This window comes from Saccharomyces paradoxus, chromosome XV, assembly GCF_002079055.1.
Source record: "Saccharomyces paradoxus chromosome XV, complete sequence".
Classification (NCBI taxonomy): Eukaryota; Fungi; Ascomycota; class Saccharomycetes; order Saccharomycetales; family Saccharomycetaceae; genus Saccharomyces; species Saccharomyces paradoxus.
In genome coordinates this window covers 484,011-496,902 of record NC_047501.1, presented here as the reverse complement: position 1 = coordinate 496,902, position 12,892 = coordinate 484,011, and the positions used below count along the sequence as shown (strand labels likewise).

The window sequence follows — 12,892 nt, the reverse complement described above, 5'->3', positions numbered from 1 at the left end:
CTTTTTTCTTTCCGAAAAAATCCAGTAAAATAAGGTCCTGTACGAGGCCTGATCTACATATTAGTGATTTTTTCTGTGTACTTCGAGCAGCTGTTTAGTTCTGCCACTTTGCTAGTAGCTCCGCAGACTGTGAAATTGACGAGACATAGAAGTCACGAATGGATTTGAAAAGAGATTGGTTACGATGGAAAATTACGATAGGTAGTGGGCCAGGCAGTATCGTGCTGGATTTCCCATCATTTTTAGTAGGATGTGCATTCACAACAATGATGGGACCGATCTTACAAAAGTTTATAGGTAAACTTTTAGCAGGTTTAATAACGGTATGCAAATTCTTAGTTATTATTGGAAGTATTGTCTTTGTTATCGGAGTTGTGTCAAAGAAATACACATATGACGATTTCAAGGTAAGCATAAAAAGATCGGGGAAGTCAGATGAGTTGGAAACTGAACCAAGGAGAGCTGCGAAAACAGCAACTGTTCCAATGGAAAAAGACGAGGGCGTAGGGTCTTATAATTATTTTGAAATACCCATAACGAAGGAAGCGCCTACAATTCCTTATATTAATTGTGATGATACCAACTCACTCAGAAAGCCACCCAAAGGTGCATCAAGCGTAGGTTTATCCAACTCCAATAGATACGAAAATTTCATAAATATGGCACGACATAAGTAGTTGTCTGTATGACAACCTATCGATTTAGCGGCAATCAGACGGCGGTGATAAACCATATAAAAACAATGCATAGTAATCAAACAATTTATTTAATTCTGATCTTCGCAAACGTAAAATTTTTGGAATTTGGAGTTTTTATTATCTTATTGTGCTATAAAATAAACAAAGTTTTTACTAATAATAAAGATTTAGATATTATTATATTAACTAATGAGTTTCACTTGGAATTTCGAAAACAATTTGCTTACCAGTCAACTTGTTGTAAACGGCTTGGAAAGATTCCAATTTGTAATCGATTTGTTGGACATCCTTGGAGTCTAACAAAACTTTTTGGATCTTGTTACCACCGACCAAGTATCTAACTCTCTTACCAACAATTTCAGTTGGGAAGACTAAGTCTTCCAAGATCTTGTCATGAACAGCAGTCAAAGTTCTGGATCTTGGTCTCTTTTGAACTTGTCTAGATGTTCTAGATGGTTTTGGCAAGATTCTTCTTTCAGCCAAGAAGATGACATGACGGTCTTGGAATTTCTTTTCCAATTCACGGGTCAATTTAGTTTGAACCTTGTGGAAGCCAGCCAAAGATGGGACTGGAACAAAAATGGCCAAAGCCTTCTTACCACCAGCAACGTCGATCTATTAAAAAAATAAAAAATAAAGTGTTAGTAAATTTGATTTAGTGATTTTTTAGGATATTGAAGAGTTAAAACCAGTGACTTGTACATTTTATAGGCGCGGATACCACCGCTAACAATTTGAGCTGATTTTTAACTGTCCAGCAGATCCTTACCATGTATAGCACAATGTAGTAAATCGTTGCCTTCTTCTACAGCACTAAAGCTTCACTTTAGTGCTGAAGCTATTCAATATTCGTTTAGCGGTAAGGCTCGAGGGATAGTCAGTCAAATAAATTTAAATTTTAGTCCTATTCCTTTGTATTTTTATAGATTGAAGCATTTTGGTTTATCCGTTCATATGCATTCACTGTTTTTCCTTTGTTACTCTCCATTATTCTTTAGTTTAGATTCAAATTGATAACATACTTCTCTGATGGACTTGAATTGCAAAGGTCTCAATTCAGCTTTCAATTCTGGAGAAGAATTTTCCAATTCAACGAAAGCTTGAGCAACTTGTAATTCCAATTCAGTTGGAGCTTGAGACAAAATCTTGGCTTGTGGGGCAGACATGTTGTTCGTGATGATCTTTCTTCCTTTCAACTTTCTTAAAATAAGATATATACCAAATCGCAAGGACCAATTTTCAATCGAACTCTAATACGTTGTTGCAATGTTGTAAGACTAGACACTTTACGAAGATTCTAACGTGCTAACTGGATTATTGCATAGAGGTTTCACTAGAATATTCCTGGCAAATGCTGCCATACGGTAGTCCACGACGCTGGCAAGAGTATAATTGCTAGGCTGAAGCAGAACCAGTTCCGCGGGCTCCGGGGAGTGAAGTGCAGGAGCGGGAGGAGAGTATAAGAGTAGCTCCAGGCAGAGCGGCAATCTCCTGTTAGGCCAGAGAGTACATTCAGCTTCTTTCCAGTGATTGAATGATAAAATCTGTCCTGCGCGCGCGCATTTTTTTTTGTTGTAATTAAACTCCAAAGAAATGTAATTTTTCATTCTTCTAAAATACTTTGTATGTTTGGGTGTAGGAAGATTTTTTATTATGTATGGGTTTAAAAGAATGACAGTCATTATTTTGCTTCTGGGTGCCTTCTATGATAGAGCCGTATGTTGAGAAACGTGTGCAGAAAGGCTCCCACAATGGGAAATCATGCATGTTCTGTATAGGCATCAAGATCCTCGTTTTTCAACACTATATATGTCCTAATTTCAGTTTTACTAAGGCACCGGGTCGTGTATATCGTATTTTAGAGTGATTAATAATAGCGCTTTATCATGAGTAGCAGGATAAGGGCCTCGAACAGTCCTATTTATCATTTTCGGCAGTAATGCCGGTCTTCTTTTGACTCTCATACTTTTCACGAAACTTTTGCTGCAAACTAAAGCATTTACCTTACTTCTAGCAAAGCTATATTATTATCGGAAAATTACCCATCTAATATGTGTTAATTATTCATCCTTCTTTTTCAAGAACCCTGTTCTAAAGAGATCTCAAAATGACATTCGGTAAGTCCGTCATAATAGAACGCTCGCACAAATTAGTGCTGTCAAATGCGGTATATCAACCATTGTTTGACATCAGTTCCGTTAATGAGTCTAATGCTTCTTGGTATTTGTTAGAATCATGCTACCATTCACATTTGTGAGTGCCGCCCCTGTTTCCTCGGGCAAATGGGAAGAATGGTATGTGGTGGGCAGAGATGGCTTATGGCCGAGGCGGGCGAAAAGTCGCGATGAGTTGAAAAAATTTTTTGCGATGAGGGAAAAGCGATTGACTCGGTGAAATTTCATCTGGTTCGTAATTGGGTGTCAATTTAGGTATGCTTTGGATGATATAATATATGTACGGCTTGCGTTGCAGTGTTAGACTGTATCGTTTTATTACATGCGGTTTATTCTCTTCGTACTGGACGTCTTTTGATCTTGTAGAAAAATAGGAATATCGTGTCGCATTAACTTGAATACTGCACATTGCAATCTCATATAAATATAACATAGGAAAGAAATGGCTGCCAGTGTCCCAAAAATTGACGGGTTGAAATCTTTGGGTAATCCTTTGGAGGATGCTAAAAGAGCTGCAGCATACAGAGCAGTTGATGAAAATTTGAAATTTGATGATCACAAAATCATTGGAATTGGTAGTGGTAGTACGGTAGTCTACGTCGCCGAAAGAATAGGGCAATATTTGCATGATACTAATTTTTGTGAAGTAACGTCTAAATTCATTTGCATTCCAACAGGATTTCAATCTAGGAACTTGATCTTGGATAACAAACTGCAACTAGGCTCCATTGAACAGTATCCTCGTATTGATATAGCTTTTGATGGTGCTGATGAAGTGGATGAGAATTTACAATTGATTAAAGGTGGTGGTGCTTGTTTATTTCAAGAAAAATTGGTCAGCACTAGTGCTAAAACCTTCATTATTGTTGCGGATTCAAGAAAAAAGTCGCCAAAACATTTAGGTAGGAACTGGAAGCAAGGTGTTCCCATTGAAATCGTACCTTCCTCATATGTGAGAGTCAAGAATGACCTATTGGAACAATTGCATGCCAAAAAAGTTGACATCAGACAGGGAGGTTCTGCTAAAGCAGGTCCTGTCGTAACTGACAATAACAACTTCATTATCGATGCGGATTTCGGTGAAATTTCCGATCCAAGAAAATTGCATAGAGAAATAAAATTGTTAGTCGGCGTAGTGGAAACGGGTTTATTCATCGACAATGCTTCAAAAGCTTATTTCGGTAATTCTGATGGCAGTGTTGAAGTTATGGAAAAGTGAACAGATTAAAGACAAAGACGGGAAAAGTAATCAAGTTCGGCTTTTCACTTAACTGTGTCTCCATTTTGTATATTATATTATTAAAGCTATTTAATTATTTGGATACTGTTCTTTCTCCAGAGATGTTCTTTTCTTATTAAAGTACAATTCAGTAAGAGTGAGGGATGAACAATCGGTGAATGCAAGTTTAACACCAATAAATGCAATGTTTATTTCTTTGGGACGTTCGTGTTATTCGAAATCCAGGATAACCCTTCAACAAGACCCTGTCCAGATAATGCGTTACTACCGATGACACACCAAGGTTGGTTTTTCAAGTTTTTTTCCAATTCCAAAAAATCAGAAACCTCTTGAGGCTTCATTGCATCTTTCAAATCTTGTTTGTTTGCCCATACCAGCAGTACTACATTCTCCATCTCTTTTTCACCTATAATACTATATAACTCTTCCTTGGCCTCTTCCATACGGTTTCTAGCACTAGAATCTATCACAAAGATGAGTGCTGTGGTGGCTGGGAAATAATGCCTCCAGAGAGGTCTCAATCTTTGTTGCCCTCCTACATCCCACATATTAAATTTTACATTTTTATAAGTAACGGTTTCTACGTTAAAACCTACAGTGGGAGTAGACGTCTTTATTTTATTTAGTTTCAGTTTGTACAATATGGTCGTCTTACCAGCCTTATCTAGGCCCAGCATTAAAATTTTCATTTCTTTTGAACCAAATAGTTTTCCCAGAACCTTCGAAATTGAATTGCCCATTTTTACAATAAGTTTGCCTTTTCTTTTTCCGTTCTAAGCCCTAATTTCCTTCCCAACGTCAAAGTAACGGTATCTGTAATGTCTCAGCCCAATGTAGTATATGTTGGAATTGCTACGCTAATGTAAATAGGGTTTTAAAGCTGCATACATATTCATTATCTTAAAATTGCCTTCATTGGTCGGGTAATGGATGAAGTCGCCAAAACCCGATTACTTTCCAGTATGTTTTATTCCAGTTAATAATGTACCCAAAAGAATCCCAAAAATGTAACACTTGCTCCCATAAACGAAGCACTAGGGTGTTCCAGTTCCATTCAAAAGCGCGTGCGATTGAGTTGCGTCCAATGGATTTTTCTATTCCTCCTACCTTACCGCTAGATCTGCAAAGTCGATTAAATGAGTTAATTCAAGACTATAAGGATGAAAATCTAACAAGAAAGGGTTATGAGACCAAAAGAAAGCAATTGCTAGACAAATTTGAAATCTCCCAAATGAGGCCTTATACTCCACTTCGATCCCCTAATTCGAGAAAGTCGAAACATTTACACAGAAGAAATACAAGTCTAGCATCATCCATTACATCGTTACCCAATTCTATTGACAGACGTCATTCTATTTATCGTGTCACAACCATAAACTCGACCTCGGCAAATAATACTCCCAGAAGGCGCAGCAAAAGATATGCTGCTTCTTTGCAATCGTCATTTCCAGGCTCCACTGATGAAAACGCTTCAGTGAAGGATGCAGTTTATAATCCTATGATACCATTACTACCAAGAAATCTTGGGGCTGAAAATGCGGCTAGTGGAGACTCGGCAATGACAGATTCTTTACCGCTAATTTTGAGGGGACGTTTTGAGCATTATGATGGCCAAACAGCGATGATCAGCATAAATTCTAAGGGCAAAGAAACCTTCATCACATGGGATAAACTTTATTTGAAAGCAGAAAGAGTAGCGCATGAACTGAATAAGAGTCACCTCTACAAAATGGACAAGATTTTACTATGGTACAATAAAAATGATGTCATTGAATTTACTATTGCATTATTAGGCTGTTTTATTTCAGGCATGGCAGCTGTACCAGTCTCATTCGAAACGTATTCTCTGCGTGAGATTCTTGAGATAATTAAAGTAACAAATTCGAAATTTGTTTTGATTTCTAACGCATGTCATAGACAATTAGATAATCTGTATTCATCGTCAAATCATTCAAAAGTTAAACTGGTTAAAAACGACGTTTTCCAACAAATCAAATTTGTCAAAACTGATGATTTAGGGATGTACACTAAGGCAAAGAAAACATCGCCAACTTTTGATATACCGAATATTTCATATATAGAGTTTACTAGAACACCATTAGGTCGTCTTTCTGGCGTCGTCATGAAGCATAACATCTTAATAAACCAATTTGAAACGATGACAAAAATCTTAAACTCACGATCAATGCCTCACTGGAAACAAAAATCACAAAGTGTCAGAAAGCCATTTCACAAAAAAATTATGGCAACAAATTCAAGGTTTGTTATTTTGAATAGTCTGGACCCTACTAGATCTACTGGTTTGATAATGGGTGTGCTCTTCAATCTTTTTACAGGTAATCTTCTGATCTCTATTGACAGTAGTATATTACAGCGACCTGGGGGCTATGAAAATATCATTGATAAATTTAGAGCTGATATTTTACTGAATGATCAGCTGCAACTAAAACAGGTAGTTATCAATTATTTGGAAAATCCTGAATCTGCTTTTTCTAAAAAGCACAAAATAGATTTTAGTTGTATTAAGTCATGTTTGACCTCATGTACCACTATAGATACCGATGTAACTGAGATGGTTGTTCATAAATGGTTGAAGAATTTAGGGTGTATTGATGCTCCATTTTGCTATTCTCCCATGTTGACGTTACTGGACTTTGGTGGTATCTTCATCTCTATAAGAGATCAGTTAGGAAATTTAGAAAACTTTCCAATACATAATTCAAAACTGAGGCTTCAAAATGAACTGTTTATAAACCGTGAAAAATTGAAGCTTAATGAGGTTGAATGTAGCATAACCGCTATGATTAACTCATCAAGCTCCTTTAAAGATTACCTTAAATTAGAGACATTTGGCTTTCCAATTCCTGATGTTACGTTGTGTGTGGTTAATCCAGACACGAATACGTTGGTGCAGGACCTTACTGTGGGAGAGATATGGATTTCTTCTAACCACATCACTGATGAATTTTACCAGATGGATAAAGTGAACGAATTTGTATTCAAAGCGAAGCTGAACTATTCCGAAATGTTTGCTTGGGCGAGGTATGAAATGCCTACCAACGAATCGCAAGCTGTTACCGAACAATTGGACACCATTCTGAATATTTGTCCTGCCAATACCTACTTTATGAGAACCAAGCTTATGGGGTTCGTTCATAACGGAAAGATATATGTGCTTTCACTCATAGAGGACATGTTTCTACAAAATAGATTAATTAGGTTACCGAACTGGGCTCACACGTCAAACCTTCTTTATGCCAAAAAGGGGAACCAACCTCCTCAATCCAAAATTAACGCTGAAGCAGAAAGCACAAAAGTTACCGATATGTCGAGCTTTGGTGGCGAAACGTCCCCTGGATATAAAAGAGTTGTTGAGTCCCATTATCTACAACAGATTACTGAAACAGTGGTGAGAACAGTAAATACAGTTTTTGAGGTTGCTGCATTTGAATTGCAACACCATAAAGAAGAGCACTTTTTGGTTATGGTGGTAGAGAGCTCACTAGCAAAAATCGAGGAGGAAAGTAAAAATAACGAAGCAACTGATACGGCATTAATGAAATTTACGGAAACACAGAAGAACAAATTGGAAATGAAAATGAATGATTTAACTGACCAAATTTTCAGAATTCTTTGGATTTTCCATAAAATTCAACCAATGTGCATTTTAGTTGTGCCGAGAGATACTTTACCTAGGAGATATTGTTCTTTAGAATTGGCCAATAGTACGGTAGAGAAGAAATTCTTAAACAATAATCTCAGTGCACAGTTTGTAAAGTTTCAATTCGACAATGTTATATTGGATTTTTTGCCCCATTCAGCGTATTATAATGAGAGTATATTATCCGAGCATTTATCAAAACTGAGAAAGATGGCTCTACAAGAAGAATACACCATGATCGAACCAGAATATCGAAATGGCGGTCCCGTTAAACCAAAACTGGCCCTACAATGCAGTGGTGTCGATTACAGGGATGAGTCTGTCGACACTCGAAGTCATACCAAACTCACAGACTTCAAGTCGATTTTAGAGATCCTGGAATGGAGAATTTCTCATTATGGGAATGAAACTGCGTTCAGTGATGGCACGAATACAAATCTAGCCAACTCGTCTGCTAGTAGCGATAACAACGTTCACAAAAAAGTATCGTGGGCGAGCTTTGGCAAAATTGTTGCAGGATTTTTGAAAAAAATTGTAGGCTCCAAAATTCCATTGAAGCATGGTGACGCTATTATTATTATGTGTGAAAATTCCGTAGAATATGTGGCCATGATCATGGCTTGTTTGTATTGTAACTTGTTGGTGGTTCCCCTGCCAAGCGTTAAGGAGTTTACCATAGAAGAGGATTTAAAAGGCTTAGTTAATATAATTCAAAGTTACAAAGTAAAAAGGTTATTCGTTGATGCTAAAATGCACTCTTTATTGAATGATAATAATGTCGTTAACAAGTGTTTTAAGAAGTACAAGAGTTTGATACCCAAGATAACAGTTTTCTCCAAAGTTAAGGCAAAGAATGCGTTAACAGTATCTATGTTCAAAAATGTGTTAAAGCAGAAATTTGGCGCCAAACCAGGTACTAGGATTGGTATGACACCGTGTATTGTATGGATAGATGCAGAGTATGACGTGACATCTAATATTCATGTAACAATGACACACTCGTCTTTACTCAATGCGAGCAAAATAGTTAAAGAAACTTTGCAGTTAAGAAATAACAGTCCACTTTTCTCCATATGTTCTCATACATGCGGGTTAGGCTTTATGTTCAGTTGCTTGTTAGGAATTTATACGGGTGCTTCAACTTGTTTATTCAGCCTTACAGATGTTCTTACCGACCCTAAGGAGTTTTTGATTGGTCTTCAAAATCTAAATGTAAAGGATTTGTATTTGAAGCTTGAGACGTTATATTCTTTACTGGATAGAGCCTCCAGCTTGATTGAGGGATTCAAAAATAGAAAAGAGAACGTAAGCTCTGCCAAAAACAATACATCTGGTTCGGTCAGAGAAGACGTTTTTAAGGGTGTTCGAAATATTATGATACCTTTTCCCAATAGACCAAGGATTTATACAATTGAAAACATATTGAAGCGGTACTCAACGATATCCTTATCATGTACACAAATAAGTTATGTCTATCAACATCATTTCAATCCGCTTATATCACTAAGATCATATCTGGATATTCCACCAGTTGACCTATATTTAGACCCATTTTCACTCAGGGAAGGTATAATTAGAGAAGTTAACCCCAATGATGCGGCGATAAGTGGTGGAACTTATATAAAGGTTCAAGATTCGGGTGTCGTTCCAGTATGCACTGATGTTTCAGTAGTTAACCCAGAGACACTACTACCATGTGTTGATGGAGAATTCGGTGAAATTTGGTGCTGTTCGGAAGCTAATGCATTTGACTACTTTGTGTGCAACAGTTCAAAAAATAAGTTGTACAAAGATCCCTTTATCACAGAACAATTCAAAAGTAAGATGAAGAGTGAAATGAATAACACGTTAAGCTATTTGAGAACTGGTGACTTGGGTTTTATCAAAAACGTAAGTTGCACCAATTCACAAGGAGAGGTCATCAATTTGAACTTGCTATTTGTTTTGGGAAGTATTCATGAATCCATTGAAATTTTAGGATTGACACATTTTGTTAGTGATTTAGAGAGAACAGTTAAGGATGTCCACGGTGATATTGGTAGTTGTTTGATTGCTAAAGCAGGCGGATTATTAGTGTGCCTGATTAGATGTAAAGAACGCCATAATTCCATACTGGGTAACCTGACGACATTAGTTGTTTCAGAATTATTAAATAAGCACGGTGTCATTTTGGATTTATGCGCATTTGTGAAGACTAAAGGACTAGGCCCGAAAAATTCTAGTATGATAACGGAGGTTTGGGGAAAAAACAGGGCTTCGATAATGCAAGCCTGGTTTGATCAGAAAATTCAAATAGAAGCACAATTCGGCATAAGCTATGGTGAAAATATTTCAATATATTTATTATCAGATTACGAGAGGGACAATATTTAAGATATCTAATTATAGCATATTTGTCATGACTACCTAGGCGTTACTGAGTAATGGAATGACTCAAAATAGTCCGGATAGGTAGTCCTTTATTAGTGCTCAAATAACCTATAATTCTTAATTTTTAATATGTATGTATACTATACTACTTATAAAGAATATAATATTTAGCAGATGTCCCAAGAAAAAATTGGAAAACTGAAAAGCCACAACTAAAGGTTAATTTTTCAAGACAACATAACGCCCACGAGTGAAATCGTACACATTGAAGAAACAGCATAAAATTTTGTTTTTATTATTATTTTTTAAACTATGAAACTCTATAAAATCTGAAGCAAGTGAATTTTACGTTGATAGAAAAAGATCAACTGCAATAAAATTACATCTCGGTTCAGTTATACAATGAAATGAAATTATGAGAATGGGAATGCATGAATATATCTTGTTTCTTCCTTAACGGACTTTATAATTTCATTTGAACCTTGATGAAGTAAGAAACCAAAAATGGTAAACTAACGACCATTAAAGGATATTGAAGCATCAAAAAGAAGGAAGTACACTCCATTTGAACAGGTTCAGTTTCGTCCTCAGGAGTAAAACTTGCAGTGAAATAAATTAGAGTGGTCATTGTTGGTAGGTTCCAAGTAATGGCGGTAACAAACAACAACATCTTATCATTTTCCCAATTCAGCCATCCCGCCTTCACTAGACGGTCACACCACAAGACACCAAAGATGGGCATGATACATTGTCTAAGAAAGACTAAAATCACTGCAGATTTCCAGAAACCAGGGTATAATTTTCCGATTTTCAATCTGCCAAGGGTAGCACCTAACAGGATTAAACCGAATGGAACTGAAGCGGCACCAACATAAGAAGTAAAATCCATAATGAATGTTAGAGCAGGTGCGTTATCTGGGGCTTGTTTGATCTTTGGCGTATGACTAGACGTAACGAACAAAGCTTTTACCCAGGGTATAAAAGCGATAATCAAAGCCAGAATAACAGCCATGGAACAAGGCCTTAAACAATTTTTTAAAAAGAAGACAAAAAATTTCGTCAAGGGGAATTTTTGTAGCCATTTTGGTAAAGAGGAACCCGAAGTCTCGATATCTTTCTTACTGACGGTGGCATCTGAGGTAATTATTCTTGTGAGATTAGAGGTTTTAACTCTTTGTATAGTGGAAGTTCTAGTCAGATTGGGAGAAATTGTACCGTCCGCCTGTGAAACAGGGAGTGATCCTTGGGAGCTAATAGAACTTTTTCTTCTCCTGCCATATTGGTCAACGTTGGAGTATTCACGAATTAAATCCGACATACCTTCCGCAGGTAGTTCACGCATATCGACGGAACGTAAGGATCCAGTGACGGAATTCCTACGATTGTTGCGAGTATGTGCTGTTCTTGACCCAATAGTGTATGCTATCGGTTGACTTCTGGTTCTGTAAGTATGGTCATTAAGCTCGTTCACAGATTGGACATCCATATGGTTCGTACGCAGCGAGTGCGTAATGCTATCGATAGAGACCACCGCGGATGAGTTCGAGCTTCTGTCATCTATTGCTGGAGCGGCTGCGTGTGTAGGTTTGGGAACGGGAAGTTCAGTTTTTTCTTTCTTATTTTTCTCAGAAATGTAACTTGCTTGGGAACTATTAGGAACGGTAGACTCATTGGGTTCCTTTAGGATATCTTGGTTAGATGAAGAAGAAGAATTGCCTTCAATGGGTTGCGTTGGCTGTTGGGCAGTATCTGGATCGATCAAAGTATTCTCCTCATCGTCGTCACCCTTGTAATGGAAATCGTTCTCAATTAGTCTGAAACCACCTAGATTGAAAACGCATATCAGAAACATAGCCAGAAAGATGATAACATTGGCAACACCTTTCTCTCCCTCCTCTTCTGTAAAGATAAACCCTTGGTCCATGGATTGCAAATAAGCAATGGGCAAGTCGCTGATATTGGGGAACATGCCTCCTGCAAGTATACCACCACGCCATCTCTTAGGAACTGGCAGTACACTGCGAACTATAAAGGCGAACCCCAAGCCAGTTGCAAACAGTATAACAGACGTCAGACAAATAATCCCGACATCCTTGATATCGTTATCTTCTATATTTGCTACGATTTTATTGAATGATAAACAAGGAAGCAGAACTGTTAAAACGATATCAGAGATAGACCTTGTGGCCTGAACGGTTAAGATGTTCATCTTGCACAAACCGAAGCCTACACCAATAATCAGATAGATTTTGATGATTGGTCTGACAGAGGCCCAGATGGCTTGTCCCAGTGTGATGTGTGTCATTGTTTACTTGTCTTAAGCTTACTCTCTGTCTTCCAATTATTTTGTTTGTGTTGGTTTTATAATGCTGAACTTACCTATGCCTTTTTTACCTCTCACTTGATGATGGTTAACGATACTCAGTTCTTGTACAATGTAAGGTATGAAAAACCTAATCTAAAGAAAAAATTGCGAGGCTTCTGAGAAGAAATTTCGGGTGTTCTACGATAAAAGCGTATGTTAAAACAGTAAAGGACCTATTATATAACAAAAATTACAAGCAAATACCAAGAGTGCAAGAGTAACAGATGGTAGCGTACGAAGGAGGGATGCGTCAAACACATATTCAGGCCTCATAAGCATATAGCCTCATCCCCCGAGGCTGCAAAGAGATGCAATGAAAGGAAGCTCAGCTACTACCACTCGTAACATGGAGAGCATAACTCGAGCACTTTTAATCCTAGATAA

General features: G+C 37.4%; 6 protein-coding genes across 6 annotated transcripts; 3 read left to right on the top strand and 3 right to left on the bottom strand.

The window, feature by feature from the left end:
* Nucleotides 1–158: 158 nt before the first annotated feature.
* On the top strand, nucleotides 159–677 carry SPAR_O02320 (uncharacterized protein; the record flags this gene model as incomplete). Its single annotated transcript, XM_033913345.1, has 1 exon — nucleotides 159–677. One exon carries the CDS (start codon nucleotides 159–161, stop codon nucleotides 675–677), a length of 519 nt encoding a protein of 172 aa, XP_033769236.1.
* Nucleotides 678–884: 207 nt separating this feature from the next.
* Nucleotides 885–1,864, bottom strand: RPS7A (40S ribosomal protein eS7; the record flags this gene model as incomplete). Its single annotated transcript, XM_033913344.1, has 2 exons — nucleotides 885–1,313; nucleotides 1,721–1,864. The coding sequence occupies 2 exons, from the start codon at nucleotides 1,862–1,864 to the stop codon at nucleotides 885–887; spliced, it is 573 nt and encodes a 190-aa protein (XP_033769235.1).
* A 1,450-nt stretch (nucleotides 1,865–3,314) lies between these two features.
* Nucleotides 3,315–4,091, top strand: RKI1 (ribose-5-phosphate isomerase RKI1; the record flags this gene model as incomplete). Its single annotated transcript, XM_033913343.1, has 1 exon — nucleotides 3,315–4,091. One exon carries the CDS (start codon nucleotides 3,315–3,317, stop codon nucleotides 4,089–4,091), a length of 777 nt encoding a protein of 258 aa, XP_033769234.1.
* Nucleotides 4,092–4,300: 209 nt separating this feature from the next.
* ARF3 (Arf family GTPase ARF3) lies at nucleotides 4,301–4,852 on the bottom strand (the record flags this gene model as incomplete). The annotated part of the gene is made up of 1 exon (XM_033913342.1): nucleotides 4,301–4,852. The coding sequence occupies one exon, from the start codon at nucleotides 4,850–4,852 to the stop codon at nucleotides 4,301–4,303; it is 552 nt and encodes a 183-aa protein (XP_033769233.1).
* Nucleotides 4,853–5,094: 242 nt separating this feature from the next.
* Nucleotides 5,095–10,146, top strand: CMR2 (Cmr2p; the record flags this gene model as incomplete). The annotated part of the gene is made up of 1 exon (XM_033913341.1): nucleotides 5,095–10,146. One exon carries the CDS (start codon nucleotides 5,095–5,097, stop codon nucleotides 10,144–10,146), a length of 5,052 nt encoding a protein of 1,683 aa, XP_033769232.1.
* Nucleotides 10,147–10,606: 460 nt separating this feature from the next.
* Nucleotides 10,607–12,448, bottom strand: ECM3 (putative ATPase ECM3; the record flags this gene model as incomplete). Its single annotated transcript, XM_033913340.1, has 1 exon — nucleotides 10,607–12,448. One exon carries the CDS (start codon nucleotides 12,446–12,448, stop codon nucleotides 10,607–10,609), a length of 1,842 nt encoding a protein of 613 aa, XP_033769231.1.
* Between the last annotated feature and the right edge of the window lie 444 nt (nucleotides 12,449–12,892).